The following is a 23,906-nucleotide window of genomic DNA, read 5'->3' on the forward strand; positions in this document are numbered from 1 at the left end:
GCTGGTGTTCCGATGATTGATGGGAGCAGGGAAGAGACGACATGTTCCCTTTCCCTGCATGCTTTGCATGGTCATGCATTGCCTCGCTGCTTGCCACGTTCGGAGGGCGATTAGGAGAGCGACGGCAGTTGCGACACATGGCAATGACATGGGATGAGGCGGCAGACTGCACTCCGACCGTGTCAACGTTATACCGAGGAAAGAGAGAGAACGTTGGATTGCGGTGTACGTGGGCGCATTTTAGCCGCAGTGCAGTTCATCGTTGTAAGTTGTTTTGCAGCAAATCCTGCCTCAGTGCAGCTTTTTTTCAGTGCCCGGCCCAATTGGGTCGGAAATTAAGCCCAATTTAGCGTCATGAGCAGCCCACGACAAGTCGATCACTGGTGCACTACAAAGAACATCGATCTCATTTAGGTTCCCTGTAGGGGGGAGCGATTCCCACATGGTCTGAAGCCCGATGTCCTTGTTCGTGATACGGATCGCATGATCGAGAGGTGGTACTCATGGGAGTTCTTATGCAGTAGAATTTGGTCTCTTCCAAGGGAAATTTGTGGCATTTTTGGATGGCAGCTACCTCCAGTTCTGATACGTTTTGCTCCAGGCAGCAGATGAGATTGTGGGTGAGATCATCTGAACCATATCGCATTCCTTATCAATGATTTCCTTTGCACTTCCAAGGGAGAAATCCAGAGAGGATTTCCGGGGTTTTTGCGAGGTATCATCATCTATTAAGAAGGTGTCGATTTCAATTATGCTTGTGGATGATTATTTTCTGAAAATAATGCTAGTTTTTCAATGTCTCAGTGTAGTTGGTTAAGATTCAAGAAATTGACATGGTTGTTGCTTGTGTGGTCTGTGACCTTCAGGATCAAAGAGAGATCGTTGCGTAGAACCCTTTTGGTGCTGTAAAAAGGGGACCTAAAATAACAAAACTAGAAGGCAGATGATCTTTTATTCATCATTTGCTATGATTGCACAATAATAAGGTTTGCGATAACAGCCAAAGATCAAAGAAATAAAGGACCTGAATTCTGAATATTTATGCCCAAGGGAAGAAGTTAAAGCTTTTAGTTGATCCAACTATAGGTCTGCAATAGAGATGGTACAACATGCGGATTCTAATGGAGCTATCAGATAGGGCAATTTCCAAAATCCATGTCAGTTGTGCCCTGACTTCAACTTGTCAACTTGCACCAGGATAACCCATTGTCAATTTGAAAAACAATCAAATTGTAAGATTAGTTTCCATTTTTGGGAATTCATCATATCTTGAATTTTGCAATTTGTTCTATTTTATGTTTAGGGTTCTCTTTTGCAGTCCATGAGTACTAGGAACTCTAGGGTTATCTATGTGAGAAATCTTATCGTTTTCATCTATTCTCCATGGTCCATATCAAGGTTTGGCATACTGAAGCATACCACTCGGTACGAGCGATACATACTGATCTGACAGAAGATTGGTACAGGCGGTACATCAATACACTCTAGTGTACCATGTGTTGGTACACTCGATATAGCTCAGTACGTACCGTACCGATAGCTAGTTGGTACATTGGTATGGACCGGTAATGCAAACCACGGTCCATACCATAACTCATCCCATTCTTCACTTGTGCATGTAGCTTAGGTGTATTCCGTATTTATAATCCATAGACTTGGATTAGTAATCCTAAGTTCATGAAAAAGTTTAGTTGTTCTTGACAGTCATACAAGAGCTGCAAGTAAACGCCCAAGGAAAATGGACACAATAGACTTAACACCCAACAAATAGTTTTGAATAGCATTGGAATGCAGATCTGTCTTGAGCTTATTATATTATTTAAGAACAACGAATCCATCTGTCCTATATTACCAAATCACTAAAAGAATTTCTCAGAAACTCCTTATCAATCTGGAGAACTGCTGCCAGAAGTAGTGAAGGAAGAAGCAACAGTTGTTGTAGTCCTACTTGCAGTCGAAGTGAAGCACTAATAGACACATTGTCGACCAGGGGACCACATATCACGTGATCACTAGTTTCACCTCCCTGTACGTTCATAAAATCTATAGAAGTAAGATTGGTTTCTGCCCTGAAACCCAGTGAGAACTTCTTACTGTATCCTGTGCCATTGCTTGGTAAAGTGAAGTTTTGGCTTGTTGGACCTGCTTGGACTCCCAAAATAAGTTCTCCAGTGCATGAATCAATAGGAACTCCCATGACAAACTCCAAACGGTATGAAGATCCTTCTTTTAGCAAAAGAATGGTTCGGATCGCTCCAATAGTGGAGACGATTTCCACCGCAGCATTACCTTCTGGGACCAGGTAATGCTTCGAGTCGACATACTTTACTGCCCCAAATACAGCCCATTCAAATAGAGGGGTATTCGTAAGATCTTCAGTTGGCTCTAGTAAAATTCCTTCAGATGAGTTCTTTATGAAAATTGGTCCGTCCTCAAAGCCCCCATTTACAAACTCGTTGGCTGCAATTTCCATCACAAGAACCGAGTAAGGAAAATTTGAAGTGATACAGTTTCTGCCACAAAAAATAGATTACCAAAATAAATAGCCTTTTACATCATAGAATTAGGGTATCTTAATATTTTTCTTAGAAATGGGTCAAACTTGGTTCAAGATCAGGTAGCAAGGCTATTCATGAGTTTGATCTGAGCTCATGAGTTAATTTAGCTTGCCAATTTTGATGTGTTGCACCAATTCAATACCTCCAGGATAAAAACAGTGCTTAGATATAGCAGATGCCTCTGCACTCAATGGAGATAGGAAGAAATGGTAGATATGGGACATTGAGAGCAAATTTATCGTCCCGAATAACAGTGGAGATAGCTAGAAAACTAGTGTAGTTTCTTTATGAGCTTTTAGTGTCATTTACGTTTGCTCAATATATATATAAATATATATATATATGTATGCATGTATATATATATATATATATATATATATATATATATATATTTTTTTTTTTTTTTTTTTTTTTTTTTTTTTTGAAATGTCTCCTTTTATGTGTGTTAAAATTGGTCTTTTTTTTGGATGCCAAGCTATGTGTCCTTTCATATCCAACCAGAAGAATCATGTATTTATAAGGATGCTTTACTATTAGACCATTTTGAGTTTCACAAGTATTTGTACTTTCCTTCCAGCATTTAAAATTGTCTTAAAGAGACTTCTATTCTCTACAGATATATCTACTTAATTGCACCATAATAACTTGACATGATTAGCTCTCTTGGTTTCTGAAAGAATGTTACAGGTTGGTAGAAATCACATACCATATCCACCCATGGGATTGAACCTTTTAAGGATGGCTGTATCCACCACAGGTCCACAAGTGACATTGTGATCAGCCTCTACAGATTGGCTCCGAAGCTCCAGAACAACTGGGTCTCCCTCACCTGCCATACGCCCTAGACTGCAAGCATGACTCTCCCAGGATTTTCTCCCATATTTTCCTTCAACTAAGAACACCGAGGATTTATAAAACCAGCTGTCCACAAAAGACACATTGAGCACGGCAGCAGGAGCTTTGCAGCTTCCGTTGACTGAAGTTATCGAAAACGTAAGGATGTACTGCGAGTAAATTGAGGTAAGTCTGATTGTTTGGCGTATGACTCCATTAAGACCCAGCTGAATAGCATGTCCATTATCAGGCAGCGATATGTTGGGGCCTGCAGTCACATAGTACACGGTGCCGTTGAAGGACCAGCCGGGGATAGTATTGTTCTTGGACAGAGGCAGGAGGGGAGTGCTGGAGCTTGGCTTGATATTTGATGGAGGGAATTCAAAGTTTCCATTCTGCAGCAAAGCTGTTTGTGGAATGAAAATGGCAGCTTACCGGCCAAGCATTTGGTTAGTAACCATGAGAAGTTTAGGGAGGATTAGAACTGCACCTGCAGATGCTGCCGCCACCGCAGCTAATAGGATCAAGAAAATTTCTTCAAGCAGTCTCATTGTCGAGGATGAAGCAGTGGAGGTTACGATGGTTTTCACGAGATGAATCTGATTGAGCTTTGCTGGTCTTCTTTCTTTCTTTGATCAGATTCAACCAAACAATGCTCCTCCAGTATTCCCCAATGAAACAACGGCTGACTGGAATGAAGAACTTGGTGTGTGCGCTTTGATCTTTGGGGTCGAGTCCTTTTTGCTGATGTCTAAAAGAGTACGTTGACATCGTTGGAGATACAGAAACTTGATCCATATCCTTCGTCATACTCAACGTCTGTGACAACGTTGAGAACCTCGAGGCAGCAATAATTGACCGTTGACTTTTTTGTTTTTGGGTGAGATACGTAACGTATCTCATCTCAACATCTCTCGTTCCTATCTTAAAGATCTTCTTACTGGAATCTTTTGGCAAGTTGAACTAATGTGGTCACCGGGTCGCTTAGTTCGATCACAAAACAACGCAAGCGTAGCTGTATCTCCAACTTGACTATATACAAACTGCTTAATTTTTCTGACTATGCGAGTCAACTATATGAATTTTTGTTTCTTTTCGTTCCTTTCAGGATAATATTTATGATTAAATTAAGAATTATTCATATCTTTTTTAAATTTTTTTAGTAATTTTCAAAGATATCCTTTCATCTCTCTAAACCATAATGTCGATTGATTCTATCTCGTTTAGTGTCTATATGCATCTATCTCATTATTATTCTCTAAAATCAATCTGGTGAACATTAATGTCCGAGAATGCTCACCTTAATCAACAAAGAACATAAAAACTTGGGAAGCACGAAAGTCTACAAGAGTGCATTTCTATGCTGTATCCACATGAAAGTTGAAGTGAAAGAAAAGCTAGCTTCAGAATTTTCTCTTCGGGTCTTTTGTATAACCCATGCAGAGATGTTCACTTGCTTCTCCCTCGTCTAATTCTGCTTTTCATATTATAATACTGCTAAGTTAATAAACTTGCATGAAGAGACCTTTCATTGCTCAAGTTCAAAAATAATGCATCACCAATAAAAATGCATATAACCTGATACAGAAAATGAGGTATCTGACCCTCTTATCATTCTAGTTAGCCAATAAGAAATGGGGCTTCAATCATTGTATGGAAGATGAGCAGATTGCTTCAGACACCACCTGAATGCTAGGCCAACTGTTTTTGTCTTTCAAGCGCGCTATCGACTCACGATATACCAAAAATTTCACCGTTGTAAGCTAGGATAAGCTTCTGTCATCATCAAAAGAACAAGCGCAGTCCAACCGGTAAACGGTCGTGCACCTTTACCCTTGCCTTTATTCTTTTGATCATACTGCTCCCATAAGAACCCAGTCGCATAGTAGTTACGAACAATATTACTGTACAATGGAAGCAGCAAATTGTGGTAAGAAATCAACTTTTCTATAAGGACCTAATTTGATCGGGTTCAGCAACAAGAAATATTACCGTATCAAGTTTGACCTTAGCTCTTGATATAGTGTCTCAGCCGTAGTTCTGTATGGTCCATCCTCTGTAGAATATTGGCATCAAAGTAGCCGGTCATCATCAGATAAATAATGTAAGGTTACCTGTTCTTTGCTACCAAAACATTCCTATTTGTACCTTGTGAGTAGTGGTGGAGTGCTGAGAGAATCATGTAATTCATATTTATCCAAATCGGACCTCTCCAATAAGGTGGGTCATGCTCTGTGTTCCTTTTCATGTACAAGGAGCTACACAAAATAACAAATCTCAGCAACCAGTCCTTACATTCACAAGTCAATCATCTTAATAAAACAAGCTGCTTACCATGCACCTAAAACAAACACCACGAAATTTAAAACAGTCGCAGCTTGCATCAATTACATTCATAAAGAGAAATCTAGATGCTGTAAGTAGCAAAATTGAACCACAAAAGTAAATGAAGTTCTCACACTGACCTCAGAATCATGTTTGCTAAAGCAATTAGGTTCACCCGCTTTAAATGGCAGACCCTAAACCCATGAAACTTTATGCTTCTTGGTAACCTAGCTGACCATCACGCCACTTATACAGAACCTGGAACACTGGCGAAATGACAAACTTCGTGTCATACTATTCTATCACCTAAAGGATGTTTCAATTGTTAACTAGATGGATCACCTGATGTCATCAGGAAGTCAATGGAACTTCTTCATTTTAAATAATATTTGGTTGGTTCACCAGGTGTCTAGGTAGTAGGTATTCACTTCATTTAAAAAAATTATTTGGTCCTTTTTTTTCCACTTCTTTGGTAGAAGGAGCTAATTGCTGTTAGGATCTCACATGACTTCAAAATGAATATGGAAGTTATAAATTATCCTGGTACTTGTTCTTAAAGAAGCAAAAAATTGGAATATGCCAAGGAGACTAATTTGTTGTCATAGAAAGAACATCAAGGCATAAAGAGAAAAGTGTCTGTGATATTTAGTCATTCAGTTACCTCATTTTAGAGAGTGAACGCACTCCATAATCTGTCCACAAGGTTGAGCGGTTAGATATGAGCCTCAACTGCTTCTCAAGGATTGGTGATTCCTGAACAGACAATGTGGTCATAAACAAATTATTGGCCATTAAAACACTAATACAGAAAACAGGATAGATCTTCCAGAGGTACAATATCTTCTGAAAGCACTACAGGGTTGATCCATGACTAACAGATGGAATGATCCCCATCATGAATGGGAAAAGGCTGACATAACCAAGATGGGGAACTAGTTTCAGCTGGGGCTCCTCCAATGTTTCGCGAACAAGTTCCCTTTGCACAGTATCCAGAACTTTCACCTCATGCCACCTCAAACGAACCTACGCATTAGGATTTGCAGTTTCATGCAAAAGAAACTTCAATAAACAAAGAAAAACAAATGAACAATCATGTGTTGATCAAAAAATTAAAACTATTAAATCAAAGTAGATAGTAAAGCAGGACTAATGTTAGTAGAAGAGAAAACCGGAAACACATATCCGAAGAAGTAACAATCTAGGACAAAGTCACGATTTAGTTACGAATAATTATATTTGACAATAAAAGCAAACCAATGGGCTTGTATGTAAGTACATTATCATCATAGACGAATCTTCATATTAAAAAACACTTGTTCAAGACTAAATTGAATGATGTAATAAACCTTGACATGTAGAGAATTAAAACAAAAGAGGATAAAACATGATGCCTACGAATGGCCAAATAGGTCATAGCTAATCTTATAACCAAGACAACATGAAAAAAATAATCTAATGGTATCTTTTAAGTGTAACTTGTGTTTTAATAGAACATTTTTCAGGAGAAGATTGTCCGAGGGCAATTACCATAGATATCTCATGAGAACATTCTTCATCAGACAAGCTACGGAAACAAACTCCAGAAGGAAAAGCCAAATAAACATGCGAAGAGAGAACTGGCACAGCTCTTGGGCAGATGAAGCATTCTACATTTCAAGCAATGAAACGGGATATTACATTTATTATTCCGGCAGATATTACTGCTGTTTTCTGTCTTAGTCGACTGATATACCCATTTAAAACTCAATCTTTTAGTATTTTCTTGAAATATTTTTCTTTACATTTTCTATTCAATATATTTTTGCTCCAAAACACCAGGCAATGTCAGCATGGCTTGGTATTCCTACATGTATTATTCTGGCAGCCAATCGGCACAGCTAGTGTTAAACTTAAATCTTCGTATTAGTAAACAAAAAAATGATCAAGTAGACATTACAATAAACAATTTAGGCTTAAATCCGAAGAGTTCACAAGATAAATTAGCATACCTTCTCAGTATGATATCCAAAGTCAAAATATGCTCCAGAGGCATGATCCAAATGCATCTGATATAAAAAAGGTATTCAACAAACAGTAAAGCAAATTGAAATTTGATTGACATAATAATTTACTTTAGTGTGTGCACCTTCTCACAAAGGGGATACTTAAACAGCATTTAGACATTGCAGAATAGTTACCATGAAATCATATAAAATGTGGAGAAGACAATAATTCAAAATGGATTTATTTTTTTTTAATATTGTGAAGATTCTAGCAAGCCATTAAAATGCAGACAAGCAAAACTTAAGTTTCATAGTCTTCACCAACAAATATCAACTAAAAAAACAAATATTTGCTTATCAGACAGCCATTTGATCATAGATCCAGCATCAATCAGTTGAAAAGGCAGCAAAAAGAAGCAAGCAAATTCCTCCAGTCTAATTTTGATCATGGTCAATATGTCATACAGAAAGGGTTTAACAATAACATTGATTTAGGATAATATTGTTACAAATTTACAATTATATGATATTTTCTGGCATCAGGTGCATATATACCTTATTTATCCTAAATGACAAACAGAAAAATGTCCAGAGCTATTTTAAACTATAATGTAATGCTTACCAAAAATTAAGTAATCATTAGTAAACAAAGAGAGATTTAATTTACAGAATTATGAGATTCAAAATAATCTTCCAAGTAACTAGTAGATTCTTGTATAAGCAGAAAACAAGCACCTGATTAAGTTTCTCAAAGTCTGAAAGCTGCTTTGACATGTGGTGATAATCCTGCAAAGTTTCCAAGAATAATTTAGTCTAGAGTCTACACCAACATTAAATCCCAATCTAACACATCAAACAAAACCATCGCTGAAGCATTTTCCATCTTCAGAAGCTCTGCAATTGAATGCATGCAATCTGCAGCAAGTAGCATCCAGCATCTTAGATCCAAGTGTTGTTCTTCATCATTTGGATGTGATGCACGTGGATAATCATCCAATCCAGATGTCAGTGTCTGAAAAGTAAATAATGATATTGACAAATAATCATGCTAAAATTGCTGAAAGATAAGGACTATTCATGCCGCGTGCTACCCATACTAGGCATGGTGTGGTTCTGAGTCACGAACAAAACAAAATCTAGCACATTGTGACTGGCATTGGCAGAAGAACATGGTGCCTGAGCTAGAAAATATGTTGGGCGAATGGAACATGCCAATCACCACAACGAGCAAGCAGCATGTCCACCATAATGAAATCCTGTGTATTAGAGGAGATAACAATCCACGATTTTTAAATGTGATATAAAAGAAATTACTTGTTTAGCTGCTTTATGATGTGTAACCAATCACATATTTGCTTCCCACTCTTTACTATGATTCTAGATCTGTATCTCAACAAGAAACCTGATCCTCATGACCAAGTCTAGGATGCAATTTCCTCTTTCACTTAATTCATGGCATACATCCAATAATTTCTCTCTTCTACCATATAATGCATTGCTTCCAGGCACACATCCAACATCTGGACCAGCACGTGCCATGTAAGCAATACTGTAAAAGTGTTGTACAGAATGACATCTCTTTGCTGAACGAAAGCCCATTCATGAAAACCCTCCTGTTAGAATTCTGCAATCATTTATTGCAAATCCAATTATATATTTATCTATACTAGATGAGTCTCCAAGTTTCAAAAAATACCTTTGAATTGTATAGAAGTGGATAGGGACATAATGGTATGGTGTACAATGATCACCTTGCCAATGATGCCTTTTACTAGTGAATGTCTAGAGACTCCAGATCAAGGTTTAAAATATCAGTCAGGTACCAATATAGGTCGGCAGCTGGACAGGTAAGTTAGTACCACCTAGCCCAGAGGGAAAGAGGAAGAGAAGGGAGGAGAAAAGGAAAAGAGGAGTAGGAGAAGACAAAAAAGGAAGAGGAGGTGAAGGTCGAGTTAGAGGCATACCAGTAGAAGACAGATATGGCGGCAACCTATACGAGAAGGAGCCAGCGATAACAATGACACCACGGGGAGAAGAAGAGATGGAAGAGGGGGAAAAAAGACAGAACATGACAAAAGAGAGAACTCATGAAAGGAGAGAAAGAACGAAAAAAAAAAGACAACTGCAGAAAACTGCAAAAAAATAAAAACTATGCCGCCTGACACACTCGGTTTCAGCCATTGGATGATATGTCAAAGACGGCACTCATAACAGTCATGAAGCCCATTATAACCCTACTAGGCGAAAGATGATGGTCTAGGTACCAATCCTATCAAGGCATGTAGAACCTTTTCATTAATAGTGAACAATGAAGCCTGGTTGAGATAGGCATTAATAACTCAACATCTAATAAGCAAACAATGTTAGATGAGAAGTAAAAAAATATAATCAAACCTTTGGATTTAGTTCGTTGGTTGTTGTATTGTCTCTTCCATGCCAATAAAATGTACCAACATCCTTCCCTGAAAAATAATTATTAAGGAAACAATATGTCAGATATTAGAACTTCCATATTTCCAAAGTGTTGGTTCCATAATGTCCATAATATTTGTTAAATGTTTTAAAGCGTAAGCATGAAATGCAAAAGGAACAGTGGATATCATTGCATACTACACAAAAACTGCAGAACTAAATGCCAATTTATCACAATGATGGACCTCAATTAGCATACCAAAGACATCTATCAAACATAAGAAAATGAACTTCTGATAAGAGACTACTTATCACTAAACATATGATATGCTAAAAATTTTGAGAAAATAAGTTGCATAGCATACCACCACTAAAACCAACTATATACATACATCATACTGAATTACTGATTACAGCTATTCATGAATGAAAAGAAAGATATAAATCAAAGCATCCCATCATGAAATGTTTTCAGACAAGACAAACAATTTACATTACCAAAGATGAAAGAGATTATGTGAGACATCCATGCACATCATAGTTCTCATGAAAACTGACTCACCAGATTGTGTAGTATTGAACCACTGGAACCATGCATTTAAGCGAATGTAGGCTCTACTAAGAAAATCAGTAATCTCGTTGGTTTCTTGAGATGAAAATTTTCCCATCCGTATGCCATTTAACAAGTCTGGAAAAAACAAAGTTCCACAATAAATCCAATCCTCCACGTGCAGATTTGATTTCCAATATAAACAATGACAGACATATAAAATCTACTTCCTATATAGATATTCAACAACAATGACCATAGTTACAGAAGCATTTTTTTTTCTTTATCTAATTCAATTCAATAGAACTAAATTGTCTTAGAATTACAAATTTTCAAAATGTAAAAATGTTTTCCACAGTCAGGTTCAAAGGTAAATCACCACAGTTAACTGCAATTGTACAAAGGATGATCTGAGCATACAAATGAAGAAAGAAAAGCAATTTGTGATTCTTAATGCATATGTCAACAAGGATATGAGTTCCATTAAGTTCATGGAAGTATTAAACCACCGGCATAATAGGTATAATACACTAGTTTTATCATGTAGCGAATGAGAAGTCTCTTCATTTATTGGTGTGAACTGTTGACATGGAAGTTAGGTGGCAACGACTTAATGTTAGGTGACAATGGTGTGGCAATGTTTCATGATGAGCAAGGTACACAGCACATACCATTAATCAATTTGGCCATAAATTCATACCAGATGCTATATGCACATCTAGTAAAGATCTTTTACATATTTTCAATTCCTATCATTGTTAGGCCCAACAACACAATGGCAAGTAAAGTTATCACACCTCGTAGAACAAGAAATAAAGTTGGTGGATTCCCATTTGTTGGATATTGAAGAACAAATTCCTCAGGGACCTTACTGCAAATATTAAAAGAGAGGAATAAATAATTGGAATTATATTCCATTTACTGCAAAGATAGTTGTACCAGTAAAGACCAGATTACCTCAAAGCTTCAGCTCCTAAAATCTGCTCACGAGGAATCCATCCATCAATATTGATGAGATCCAACCAATGTCCAATAATATCCATGGATAATTTAGCATCCCAACGCCTAAAATTGACATGATACATAATTTAAAGAAGAGATACATTACATCAGCAAATGCCTAACAAAGGAATCCAGATATTTGTGTAATAAATGTCTAATCAATCTACCAAAAAATTCTGCATAATGATTAGATTTGTGGCATACAACAAACCCGATGATCATCTGATGGAAGCCTTCATCCCACAAAAAACCTCTTGGAAAGAATGATCGGCTAGGAACAGCTGTGAAAAGTGCAGCTGGCCAATATGAAATAAACTTTTCACCATTCTCTTGCTGCTAAAGAGAACAAGTGTTACATGCCTATCGTGCCTTCCTCTCAAGGCTAAATAAGAACATAACTAGCAACTTTAAAGATCATGAAGACTAATTCAAGTAGCATAAATGTCAAAGCTTCTTCACACTACCAATTTCAGAGAATGTCAATCTGTATCAGATAAGCTCAGTGAAATCAGTAGTCAGTACAACATAACGATGGCTTGAAAAATCCAAATATTTAGACAACAGTAGATATTATGTCCATGTGATGTCCATGCGACAGCTTTAGTGATGTAAAGCACGAAAGGAATATCATGTGTCTTGTAAATTTGGGAGATCATTTGATTTGTTTTACAAAACATAAACAAACAAAAGGAAACAAAAGATAGCCAGATCATATTGATGAAATGTAGTTGGTTTCAAACTTCAAATATGACACAAATACGCTTTTAACAATATGTTTCCAAAGATGTAGTCCCACTGGCAAACAATGAGCTAGGTTTCTACCTTAAGATCATTGGATTCTAATGGTTTACCAACGAAAAAAGGAATGTGGAACAAGAGAAAATATATGCAACCCACTGTTGAACCACAGATGAAAATTTAAGTCCAGTTAATTTCTCTAACTTACAGTGAAACCTTTGGGTAAGGCAATCCTTGATTGGCCATAGAAGTAACCGATCCCCCCCAGCAGATTTCCAATGGCTGCCCTACCAACGATCATTGATTCAGAATCAACCTGAATCATATCGAAATGTTAGAGCAAAACCGATGCAAGCCAAATGAAATACAAGCCAATCTCAAAATAAAGAGGTCAATAATAGAATGCACAATTCACTTTTCATATTAACAATGCACAAGGCCTATGCTTCCATCAAATATGGTGTGTACCACAACATATGTCTGCAATTGTATATGTGCAATTCTCAACCACGAAAATGATAATAATGTATGCAGCTGCTTATGCAGTCATACAACTGTATGTAAGCAATCCTCAAGCACAAAACTAATAATGGCATATGTTTAAGCATTTATTCTTTAAATATATCTTGTATATGCATGATCTTTTAATATTTGAATATGAGCCACATATGCTCCACATAGAGGGGGTGTAAAAGCTCAACAAGACATGCAAACTTGACACAGTGGATTTTGGCTTTGACCTAATATGGTTTGTGGCATAAATGGGTCTAATTGCTCAACCCATTTCAAACAAGGGTCACCACTTGCATCAATCGCTTAACCTGTATGAACCTAACTGACACAATAATGACGCATGTGACCCACATGACCTGATTAACTTATGATCGCTAAATATTTTATTTGAAATTTAAGAAATCTTCTTCCAAGGAAAATTGTAGGTTAATAAAATAAATTGCCATTGACAAGAGTGTAAGTTTATCAGCTAATCAACCAGGTATTCTGATTTAAGTTGGTTTGGGTCAAAGTAGTAAGACTAGGCCAGTCAGATCCAGGTCAGCTTCGGATTGTAAGGTCTTAACCCGTCAGGTCTAATATTATATTTCTTACTTGGGCCTTCATTTGGTAAAGCTCTTTAAATATATATGCATCAACTTGATTTTATTAAGTCCAAAAAAATCCACAAATACCACCCTAAAATATCACATCAACATGCAGACCCTCTCTCCCTTTTCTCTTCCATGTTAAGGCAACCTAAAAAGGAAAAAGATAGTCATCCATATTCCATGCCCCCTCTACTCCCTACATTCCATGTTAAGGTTACCCAACGAAGAGTAAGAAAAATGTAAGAGAGGAGAGGATAGAAGCCACTAACTAGAGAAGGAAAACTACACTATTCCACAAATACATCACTTTCTCGTAGAAAGGCAAGTTGGTTTCAAATATCACTATGGTCCTTATTCACCAAAACTTACTATAAACTTTAAATGGAGACCACCACCGACTTGCCGACTCAACCATCTTTGCTACTGTTGCCACCCTATGATATGTGCAATTAAGCTTACGTTCAATTTGTTGTTAGCACAGAAATTAGCTGATAATAGACTGGCGAGAGGGAGAGGGTCTCCTCCCTTTCTTTTGTTTTCACTGTTGCCAAGCCCATGGCCAACAGCCCAACACCTCTCTGGCAGTGGCCCAAATCACAGGCTAGTAATGGAGGCTAACAAATGAAGGGGGGCAAGCCGTAGGCAAGAGAGAGACTGTGGTGAATGGAGAGACGAGACCAGCCAATCAGGATGACAAGATAACTGAACAAGCATAATATAGATTAAGCACTTATGACCCTTCCAATCAGGATGACAAGATAACTGAACAAGCATAATATAGATTAAGCACTTATGACCCTTTAGTTGGTTTTGTTTGCACCACTACTGTGTACCGTTAAGTAATGTCCTTATCAAACCCAATCTGGCTAGAACCTAGGTCTAGGACAAATAAGCCCCTAGCCATTCAAATTAAGGTTTACGAAGTGAATTTTTTCTGATTACTGCTTTAAACTTAGCCAAGAATGGGCAGGAAGCTATAAATTTGCAAAGCAACAACTTACTAAGCTACACATACTTAGAAGCGATACTAGTTGAGGTACTGTTTACTTGCTAACCAATATATCAAGGACTTGGTATATACTGAATATGTTCAACAATGTCATATAGTGCAACAAAGCAAACAAGAATACTTTAAAAAATGTGTGTGACATTAAAAATCAGAGCGAGATTAAGAAATCTAGCAAACCAAGAAAAAGAATGAATTCCATTGAAAACCTTTTACTTCAATGTTTCATTACTCCAAACAAATTTCTAGCAACAAATGAGTATCATGAATTCATAGAATGAAAAGCTTTTCATATAAAAAAGTTGTGTTTGCAACACCAAAATCATGTCCCAAAGATATGCATAATCAATAGGCTAAGTAATTGTACCTCATCCTTTATATTGAAAATGCTGACATACTTGTCCTCAACTTCCCCTTGTTTCTCTTCTAGTCGAGTGGACAACATGGCTCCTGATATATGTTTTAAAAAAATAAGGGAAATTTTCAAATTAAATAAAAAATAAAAGTCAGATAAGCAGAAAAGGCTGCTTAAGTGGGGCATGGCATCAAATAGTTTCTTTCCATTTAGGAGATGGAATTTCACATACAATTTCTTTTCATTTCCTTTCCAGTTCTATCTTTTGCACTCCCCCTTTCACTTCTGTCATTTTTGTATTTCTTTATCGCTGGTAGTAAATTTTGTTATGGGTCAAGGAAGTATAGCCATGTTCATTTCACACGATCACAATAACACCATGAGATACCATCATTTTCAACTAAACTATCTTAAACTGATGGAATATTTTTTTCTTATTTAGTTGTCTAAATTTGTCATGGCTCAGAAAATTTACCTGATGAAGTTTACACCATATTGTCACGAACAGTCGTCGCGAACCCGCAACAACTTCATTCAACGAACCGTTCGTCGCTTTTGCATATACGTACAGATGCTTGGCAGCATGTTTTGCCTTGGTTTTGTGTGTTTTTGCTTGTAAAAATGCATGTTCGAACAGGTTGCAGCGCTACAGTGCAACCGCTTGCTGCGCCGGGCAAAACTATCCCAAAATGGCTCTGTTTTCGCATGCCACGGGCTGTTTTCTACAGCCCGTTGCAGCACCCAAAATGTCAGCCATTTTAGCACCCTGGAACCCCCCGAGTGCCACCAGGGGGATGGGGTTTCGGGGTAGTGTCGGGCATTGAACAATCTTCACAAGTTTACACGTTAACTTGACAGGAACTTGCCTTCGCACCCGGCACCGGGTTAGCAGTTGTTTGTAGACTTGCAACTGTTCATTCTACCTTCTAAAGTCCTTGTTTTTCTCCTTCCTCTCTTTTCTCTCATGCACGCAAGGTGCTCGCTGAATTGCTTGTAAAGCTTCCCTTTTTGCAAGACGTCGAGACTTATCCGTCATTCATTTTTTAACTAATCAACTTTCTCTTTTACAGGTCCTTCGGGACCTGAGTGACGTTGCAAATTGGCTGACCCTTTGCGGACGCATATCGAAAGGGCACATCATGCCTTAGCTTGAGTTGCCTAAGTTGTAAAGCACCCTTGCGCCAACTTCTCGGATTTAGCTGGGATTGCCTAAGGATGCCTCACGGCTTAAACAATTCTAGCTAAATCCGTGACAATATGGCTCAACTAGTGATAAGTCATAATGTTTAGACCAAGGTATGCAATTTCGTACGGTACCGGAGTTTCGACGTTCGCTCGACATGGTACGACACTGTATACCGAGCGGTATACCGTTCGTTATACCGCTCGGTATATATATATATATATATATATATATATATATATATATATATATATATATAAGATTATATATATATTTATATTTTTTTATAAAAGGTGACGTCGCCTCGTTTATATATATATATATATATATATATATATATATATAAGGCGACGCAACGTCACCGAATATAAAAATATTTATATATAAATATTTATATATATTAATATTTTTTTTCGTTCTGTCCGGTAACGGGCGGTCCGTGTACCGATCAGCTAACGGACCGATACATACCGCCCGTACCGAGAGATATTATTCGAAATTACATACCTTGGTTTAGACACGACTACCATATATACTATCAAACTAAGCTAAACAAATCATAAACTAGTACCATCTAGGGAGAAACGTTTCACCTATTATTGTTTTAAGCTAAAGAAATAATAAACCAGTAGAATCTAGAAAGGACCATTGCACCTAAGATTGTTTCAAACATCTCGTGCAATGCTTGAGTGCTAATATATTTAGTAAACAGGTAGCATAACTACCTGTAAGGCTGTTGATGCGTTCATCGATGCTTGAACCTTCTACATTGGTTCCAGATACAAAAGCTATATCTATTTTGGCAGGAACAGTTGCGGAAATCTGGAAGAAAATGGCAGGAACCCATTACATTAGACCTTATAATTCAGAAGAACAGTAATTAACAAAAAACTTAAAGAAAATAAAAGGAGTTAATGTTCTTCAATAAAACAATGGAACTCCACAAACTTCCTCACAAGACGGTATTTCTAGTACACAAGTTGAACATGGCAAAAGACTTATGTATCAAAAGTGTCATACATGGATATCATAAATACAGTTTCAAATTCGATCCAATACCAGGTTTGACAAACTGCCAGACCACCATAATACAAATATAGCATATGGTACACTAGCTTATAATACCCAATGTCAACAAGAAACAAATAATAAAAGAAAATGAAAGAATGGTCTGAACAGTATGTTCCATTAGTAGTGCTTGGTTGGACCAGTAAAAGCCGGTCAGAACATCTTGGTCCAACAAAATTTAAAACATTACAGAAATATGCTTCACAACTGTGAAGTATTGACATGGATAAAAAAACCAACAAGACATGGTACAACACACTGACATGATAGATCTTAAATAAAGTAGGTAACAACATAGTGTGAACACGGGAATTGATAATTACATATATGTATATGTGTTGCAAAAAACCTAATGTATTAAGATATTTTATGTACAATTTAAACCAATGCAAGCATTTTCAAGTGTCTGTGCTTCATGATTAACAAGGTTTATGGTGCAATCCAAAAATTATTAAAACCTGAACAACAATTATATTTGAAGAATCTTCAATTGCATCAGGTAACCGAAGTTGCCCAGTTCTCCTTGCCTAGAGTACATGCAACAAAGCAACAAAAACTTAAACTGTCAGTTTAGTATAACATACAGCATCTAAACAAGAAGAGGGAGGAAAGAAGGGGAAAAAATGAGCATCTGGATACCTGCCAACCACTGCAAAAGTGTTAAAACAGATCCAACTTACATGAAATGCAAGAGTGCCCTGAACAAGTTCCGACAAATTGTGCATATGAAGAGTTCTGAACCCAGAAAAGTGAGCATCCAATTTTTCCTGCAAAACAGAGGAAAATAATCATCTAATCATAATAAACTTCATGGCATAGAATCATCCAGCTTATACTCTATGGACATAGAATCATCATTCAACTATATTAGCTGAACACTCAATTATTCTCTTAGTGTTGCTAATATTGTATTTCATATATTTAGTACAACTCCTACTTGATCAAAAACCATTAGTTTTTATGTTGTCTTCATAACACAAGTTTAAAATGAATATCAATTGAACTCTCATTACTTTAAATAACATCAACAAAAAACAATATACCCCATGAATTTATTATGTATATGACTGGGAAATTTATTTCATCCATCGAAAATGTGAAAATGGATATATCATGAACTAGAAACTAAGAAAATGCAAAGAGCAAAAGTGTATCTGACAAACTTCAAATTTCCCAACAAAATAAGGTACTAAACTCAATTACTAATACATAAAGGGCCAGAATAACTGAAAGCACATCAGGAATATCTTCCTAAATTAACTAAAAGACGATACCTGTGAATCTAAATGTAGTTCCCAACCACCTACATCATTGCGTTCTCCAAATGCCAAAAGAGTGGAATCACGGGATTCAAATTTCTGCCTTTGCACACCTAAGGAATTTCCTTCTTCGTCAGCAACATAAAAGAAAAGATGTGCAGTGCTATCTTCAGCATCATGTACCTTAGACCTGTGAATCAAACAAATGGACCATGTAAAAGGCAAGCCACAATCTACCAGGTTCTAGAAAGTAGAAACTGACACTTGTAGTAATAATAAATAGTCATGTAAATTAACAGCTAAAATCCATGTAAAGCTACTCCACATGATACCATAGTACAAATTAAAATATTTAATCCTAGTTCTGATGATGATGAAATTCACCTCTCAGTAAACATTAAACTGAAAATACAACTTACTTAGTGTTCTGCAAATCCAATCTAACAGCCCAGTCGCCACCATAGCCACTGCCTTCCCTTTTCTCTTTCAAGAAACTAGTCATGAATGATAATCCATGATCGACGATTTCTTGACGTCCATAGTCCCTACCATTGTGATCTCTCCATCCGTATGTGCTTAGATCATCAGAATCCTGGCAAATATGACGAAGAAAGTACTGTCCGTCCTTTATGCCGATCCACATTAATCCAGCAATTAGTGATCGCGGAGTCCTGCAGATTACAACAGCAAGTCACCACCGAACAAGTGCTTCCCATAAGTGATATACGTGTATATCAACAAAACATCTTTTGAGGAAGCTTGCAGCTTAGACAAATCCAAACATCAACAGACAGACTTTAACAAAGAATAGTTATGTAAACTTCAGGTTGGACATCCACAATCGCAAATCAAAAGAAAATCGGAAAACATACTAAGTGGTCCATAGGCCTCTATCCTTGACCACAGTCAATATTTTGGTAAATACATGAAGAGAAAGATTTTTATTATTGATAACTAACTTAACATAGTCCAAACACAAAAGTGATCAACCCCGTTTTATCGGTTCCACAAAAGTTTCAATCTCTCCAACAAGTATTGTAGTTAATCATCACATCGAATCCACAGATAGAGCGAACGATAACAAAAGAACCAAATCATCGCAAAATCCAGTACCTGGCTCGGATTCCAAGGTACACGTGAGGTCGGTAGGTGCCCCAGTACAAGCGCTCCTGGTGCTCTCCTTGAAACTGTAACCAAGCCAAACAGCTAAAAATGGTATCCACCTTATATTAATCATAAGTAACTGTACAGGGCTTCCGAACTCTTTCTCGGATTGCAAGAAATACCTACCTGGGGAAGATCCATCATCCTGGGGGCTGGCAGCGGCGTGACGGCCCTCCTCAGACTCCGAACTGCCGCATCCTCCCTCAAGGAGCCCCATTGATAATTATTAACCAAGAAAAACACAAACAGCGCGGCCAAGAACCCTAACCCTAGCAGCGTCTTGAGGCTGACGTCCCTCAACCGGATCGGGCCGTGGTCGCGGCTCCGTCCGTTTCTGATTCCCTCGACAGGGCGGCGCGGGCCGCGGGCGGATTCGCCGGCGTCGGCCTCTCCAGGCGAGGACCTTCCCCGGCTACGCGCCGTCCGTCGACTGCCTCCGCTCATCGCGGCCTCGGTCGTCGGGAAGTGTACCGAAGCCTTCTTCTCGCTATATTTACCGAAGCAGAGACCGGGAGGGCTTAGGGTTGTTGATTTCCACGCCGTTTCAAATGACGGCCGTTTGACCGTTACGATGGCCGTTATAAGATATCATTACGCGAAATGATATAAAAGCCGTTAGATGTCATAAGGCCGTTACAGTAACAAAACAGTGTTACTTCCAAATCACACCTCACCCTCATTCAAAATCGAGATCACTGGATATTTATTCGAAGTGAAGTATGTCTCCACTTGAACAAAGCTTAGTTAATAACAGTCACTTTTAGGAATATTATTACTATTAAGGAACCAAAAAAAGGCCAAATTAATCTCCATAATTTCTAAAATTAATTAATATAAACTACTCGATAATCGACTCCTAATTCATCAAACCAAAATAAATTCACTCTTATTTTTTTATTTTTTATTTTTTTTCAGAAGCTGAAAATCCCTCAAAGTATGCATCAAAATGTGCTCAACAAAAATCTTTTCATATGCTAAATTCAAACTACTTCGAAATCGATGCCCGATAGAATAATCGAGAGACTCCTCGAGTATTATATTCCTTTTTATAATCGTAAAAATTATATTTCTGCTTTTATCACTCACATAATAATAATCTATTACATCAAGTTCATGAGATTATACCAGCAACATCAAATTCATGAGAATTATTATAAAGCTGAACAATATCAGGCAAGAACAATACAAGTAATATACAACCTGTAAACGATATATCAGTTTTCTCACCCTTCCCCACTGAGAAGAAGGAATTCTTTCAGCTTCTCACAGAAAACTAGGTTCCTTATGCAGACGAGTTCTTTATTGATTGCTGGGATCAACAATAACTAACAGGAACACTGCTTCAGGAAAACAGGGTTCATTCACTGTGGCTTCCTCTTCCTTCTCTCTCTAAAGCTAAGGCTGTGTGCCAAGCTTGGCAGGCAACACTGCTGGGCCTTCACCATTTTATCTTTCTGGTCACTGTAATCTTTACTTGGAAGCCCATCTTTTGTGCAGGGAGAATTAGTGCCAGGCATTTCAGTAGCATCTTCAGCAGAGACTTCTGGAAGATGATGTTCTGCATCAAGCTTACAGATACCTGATCTTCCATTGATCTTTACCTTGCTATTGGAATCATCTTGTTTGATGCCGAGTTCTTCCTCGAGTCGGTTCTCCTGAAGAAGTTGAGCAAGTCTCTTCTTCTCAGCAGTTGGAGGGGGCTCAGATTTGGTCTGAGGAGAAGTGTCAGCAGAGAAGATGAGTGGCTCATTGTTACTCATCTCATAGTTAGGAGTACTGCCTCTGGAAGGAACAAAATCTGCAAACAAGAAAAATCCATCCAAATATTAGTTAGGAAGTAGAAACATAAATCAAAAGAACAAATCATGCTTTCTCTTCCTCATTTTGATGAGAATACCTCCATTAACACTGACAAAGTCTTCTTCACAATCAGAATCTAACCATGCCTGTGAGTCAAAGAATGCCTCCTCTTTATTATCTGCAAGTCACAGGCCTTCAAGTGACTGACTACAATTCAGCAAAGGAACAAGCAACATTTTATGCAGATGAAAAACCAGACTACACTGGATTTCTTATTAACCATACTTATTCAGTATATTTGTTTTTCTTCCTTTTTTTTTTTCTCCCTTATGGTGCAGCATAGTATTTTCTTTCCTTTTATTGACTTTTTTTTATTTGTATTTGTAACATTCCTCAGTTTAATCCTTATCAAAAATTGTCTGCTTCATAACTCTCCTCCATCTCAATTCATTTCCACCAAAAAAGCACAAGTTGATTCCCATAAAAAAATATATATATTTAGATGATAAAAGTAATCCTTCTCAGATAACCTACCAATACTAATGAATTGGTAGTAAATCTAGATGAGTTCCATCCAGCACAGTAATCCTTCTCAGTCTTTATTTAAATGAGTTCCATCCATGACTAGTAAATCTAAAGCACAAAATAACAGAAAACAAGATGCACCAGTACAGATAATAAACAGGAGCTCGTCAAAAAATCATTACATTAAATAAAAAGCTAGATCTAGATTGGAGACTCAGAAGCTTCATTGACCTGCCACATTTCTTGGGAAAGTAATGGCACACCTTTATAGGAGAAAAAGCATATAACTTTAATAGAGTATTCTTAAATTTAAAGATTTCAATTCATCCACAAGAACAGAAACAAGATACACATCCAACTTGTCAGTGATAAATAGAAGAAGAAAGTGGATTTCTTCTCAACTTTATTGTCAAAAATACACACACACACACACACACACACACACACATATATATATATATATATATATATATATATATATATATATATATATATATATTACAATGAACATTATGAACCACCAATTATTGCAATAGTATAAATCACATAAAAACAGTTACATTCTTGTCAAGCATCCAGAAAGCAAACTAGAAAGAAGGCCAGTGATGAACTCAAAAAGACAATGGAGCAACCAAAACAGGAAAACATCAGACACATAACAATAAGAAACCAAAGGATCATACCGATATCAGTGGTCTTAGCATCACAACCATCATCCACGTTCTCTCCCTTGGACTCCAATTGCCCAGCTGAACCTTCCCCATTGAGAACATTTTCCTTCACTGAGGATGTAGCCAAGAACTTCCTGGCCTTGGACCCAATTCCCAACACCAGCCTCATGGTGGAATTTGGATGCCCAGGGGCTTGCAGAAAGATTTCAGAACCTTGAAACTTGTGAAGCCTATTGTCAGAGGAAGAGAGGGAGGAAGAGCATGGAAGCACCAACATCAATGTGCAAAGAAACAAAAGAAAGTGGGAGAGTGGAGAGGACTGATAGTGAAGTTATGGTGATTGGTGCCTTGACCACCAATTCTATTATGATTAGATGGGTCCAACTGAAGAATAGAGAGCTGGTGATGCCATTTGCATGTGCCCTGGAAGAAATGGATCCTTTTTCTACTGTTCAGCTCACATGTCTTCATACTTGTGATGCTTAAAAAAAAATTCAGAAGATACTGAATTCCCAGTTGCCAGTGTTTGCATAGATGTTCATTTTGTTTGTCTTGAAGTGAGTGCAGATGGTTTAATTGAACAACAATGAGAGAGATTTATTATTTGGTGCTGATCTCAAAATTCAAGAGAAGAAAATTTCCATGTAGTTTCATATTTCAGCTCTGACATCAGTATTTTCTTTCTTTTTACTGTAAAAAGAAAATATCAGATATTACAATAAGATTATACCTTGGAGATATAGGTGAACATGATTCTTCTTAAGTTCTATTGCATGAGGACTGTCCACAAATATCTTATTGAAAAGGATATTTTGATTCTTAGTACGATCTCTCAACGAAAGACCAAAATATATCACCCGATTAAGTTTAGGTACCACGTTTCTCAAGGATCATCGGTGAGCTACACCATTAACAAGTCATGTTGCTGACAACTAAATTTACCTTCCACCTTTTCTGAAGAGAAGTGAAAAACCTTGGTATTAGTTTTCTTGCCTACCCTTTGATACTGTGGTGTCTCAGCTGCTTGATGTAGCACAATCATAGGGGTACCTTTCTATTGCAATGATAGTGGAGAACTCAGATGATTGATCTTTGAAATGGCTGTCATTTTGCCACATCAATCATACATGAAATCCTCAATGGCCAGAACATCTGTTGAGAATTTGGTCAGATTCATCAACATCAGAATGGTTGGTTGGTTTACATTCCTTCAAACCCAAATTTAGGGTCAAAAAGTGTCAATAAACAAGTCAAAGGCTTGCAGATGAACTATTCAAGAATGTGGATAAGAGAAAAACATCTCAGAGTAACACTTTGAAAATGATGATGGCTCATGTTGAATGAATGCAGATCACATGAAGTATTTAAGTA

General features: G+C 37.4%; 3 protein-coding genes and 1 long non-coding RNA gene across 8 annotated transcripts; 1 reads left to right on the forward strand and 3 right to left on the reverse strand.

Annotated features, from left to right (window-relative positions):
• The first annotated feature begins 400 nt into the window (after nucleotides 1–400).
• On the forward strand, nucleotides 401–4,452 carry LOC135639929 (uncharacterized). 3 transcript variants are annotated; one of them, XR_010497085.1, is made up of 3 exons: nucleotides 401–715; nucleotides 867–3,578; nucleotides 3,643–4,452. It is a non-coding gene; the product is annotated as an uncharacterized LOC135639929 (long non-coding RNA). The 3 variants fall into 3 exon arrangements; XR_010497086.1 differs by having other exon boundaries at nucleotides 407–715; nucleotides 3,236–3,578; XR_010497087.1 differs by having other exon boundaries at nucleotides 407–715; nucleotides 3,246–3,578.
• On the reverse strand, nucleotides 1,769–4,014 carry LOC135639928 (BIIDXI-like protein At5g11420). The gene is made up of 3 exons (XM_065153952.1): nucleotides 3,883–4,014; nucleotides 3,265–3,798; nucleotides 1,769–2,460 (listed from the first exon to the last, which is right to left on the reverse strand). Exons 1-3 carry the CDS (start codon nucleotides 3,941–3,943, stop codon nucleotides 1,844–1,846), a joined length of 1,212 nt encoding a protein of 403 aa, XP_065010024.1. The 5' UTR covers nucleotides 3,944–4,014; the 3' UTR covers nucleotides 1,769–1,843.
• Nucleotides 4,453–4,894: 442 nt separating the features above from the next.
• LOC135641129 (mannosyl-oligosaccharide glucosidase GCS1-like) lies at nucleotides 4,895–20,068 on the reverse strand. Of its 3 annotated transcripts, none has more exons than XM_065156201.1 (22): nucleotides 19,666–20,066; nucleotides 19,489–19,562; nucleotides 18,795–19,046; nucleotides 18,391–18,565; nucleotides 17,797–17,883; nucleotides 17,575–17,643; nucleotides 16,774–16,870; nucleotides 14,878–14,960; nucleotides 12,610–12,717; nucleotides 11,875–11,999; nucleotides 11,619–11,726; nucleotides 11,459–11,532; nucleotides 10,674–10,799; nucleotides 10,094–10,161; nucleotides 8,562–8,711; nucleotides 8,435–8,485; nucleotides 7,706–7,762; nucleotides 6,594–6,740; nucleotides 6,379–6,470; nucleotides 5,541–5,650; nucleotides 5,385–5,448; nucleotides 4,895–5,296 (listed from the first exon to the last, which is right to left on the reverse strand). In XM_065156201.1, the coding sequence occupies exons 1-22, from the start codon at nucleotides 19,981–19,983 to the stop codon at nucleotides 5,143–5,145; spliced, it is 2,589 nt and encodes an 862-aa protein (XP_065012273.1). In that variant the 5' UTR covers nucleotides 19,984–20,066; the 3' UTR covers nucleotides 4,895–5,142. The 3 variants fall into 3 exon arrangements, 2 of the variants coding, with proteins under 2 accessions (XP_065012273.1, XP_065012274.1); XM_065156202.1 differs by having other exon boundaries at nucleotides 11,875–11,996; nucleotides 19,666–20,064; XR_010497578.1 differs by lacking the exon at nucleotides 4,895–5,296 and adding an exon at nucleotides 5,858–5,983 and having other exon boundaries at nucleotides 5,420–5,448; nucleotides 19,666–20,068.
• Nucleotides 20,069–20,670: 602 nt separating this feature from the next.
• On the reverse strand, nucleotides 20,671–22,861 carry LOC103987629 (uncharacterized protein At3g27210-like). Its single transcript, XM_009405980.3, has 3 exons — nucleotides 22,548–22,861; nucleotides 21,437–21,517; nucleotides 20,671–21,337 (listed from the first exon to the last, which is right to left on the reverse strand). The coding sequence occupies exons 1-3, from the start codon at nucleotides 22,810–22,812 to the stop codon at nucleotides 20,901–20,903; spliced, it is 783 nt and encodes a 260-aa protein (XP_009404255.2). The 5' UTR covers nucleotides 22,813–22,861; the 3' UTR covers nucleotides 20,671–20,900.
• Between the last annotated feature and the right edge of the window lie 1,045 nt (nucleotides 22,862–23,906).

This window comes from Musa acuminata, chromosome BXJ3-6, assembly GCF_036884655.1.
Source record: "Musa acuminata AAA Group cultivar baxijiao chromosome BXJ3-6, Cavendish_Baxijiao_AAA, whole genome shotgun sequence".
NCBI lineage: Eukaryota > Viridiplantae > Streptophyta > Magnoliopsida > Zingiberales > Musaceae > Musa > Musa acuminata.

Excerpts from the sequence above, each read along its gene's own strand:
- LOC135639928 (XM_065153952.1), bottom strand. The coding sequence starts at position 3,943 with ATGAGACTGCTTGAAGAAATTTTCTTGATCCTATTAGCTGCGGTGGCG. Across the intron at positions 3,799-3,882 it reads GGTGGCGGCAGCATCTGCAG|CTTTGCTGCAGAATGGAAAC; the intron begins GTGCAGTTCTAA and ends TTCCACAAACAG. Across the intron at positions 2,461-3,264 it reads CAATCCCATGGGTGGATATG|CCAACGAGTTTGTAAATGGG; the intron begins GTATGTGATTTC and ends TGGAAATTGCAG.
- LOC135641129 (XM_065156201.1), bottom strand. The coding sequence starts at position 19,983 with ATGAGCGGAGGCAGTCGACGGACGGCGCGTAGCCGGGGAAGGTCCTCG. Across the intron at positions 10,800-11,458 it reads TTTATTTCTTGTTCTACGAG|ACTTGTTAAATGGCATACGG; the intron begins GTGTGATAACTT and ends TGTTTTTTCCAG. Across the intron at positions 5,651-6,378 it reads CGTTCACTCTCTAAAATGAG|CTCCTTGTACATGAAAAGGA; the intron begins GTAACTGAATGA and ends TATTTTGTGTAG.
- LOC103987629 (XM_009405980.3), bottom strand. The coding sequence starts at position 22,812 with ATGTTGGTGCTTCCATGCTCTTCCTCCCTCTCTTCCTCTGACAATAGG. Across the intron at positions 21,518-22,547 it reads TGCTAAGACCACTGATATCG|ATAATAAAGAGGAGGCATTC; the intron begins GTATGATCCTTT and ends TGTGACTTGCAG. Across the intron at positions 21,338-21,436 it reads CTTTGTCAGTGTTAATGGAG|ATTTTGTTCCTTCCAGAGGC; the intron begins GTATTCTCATCA and ends TCTTGTTTGCAG.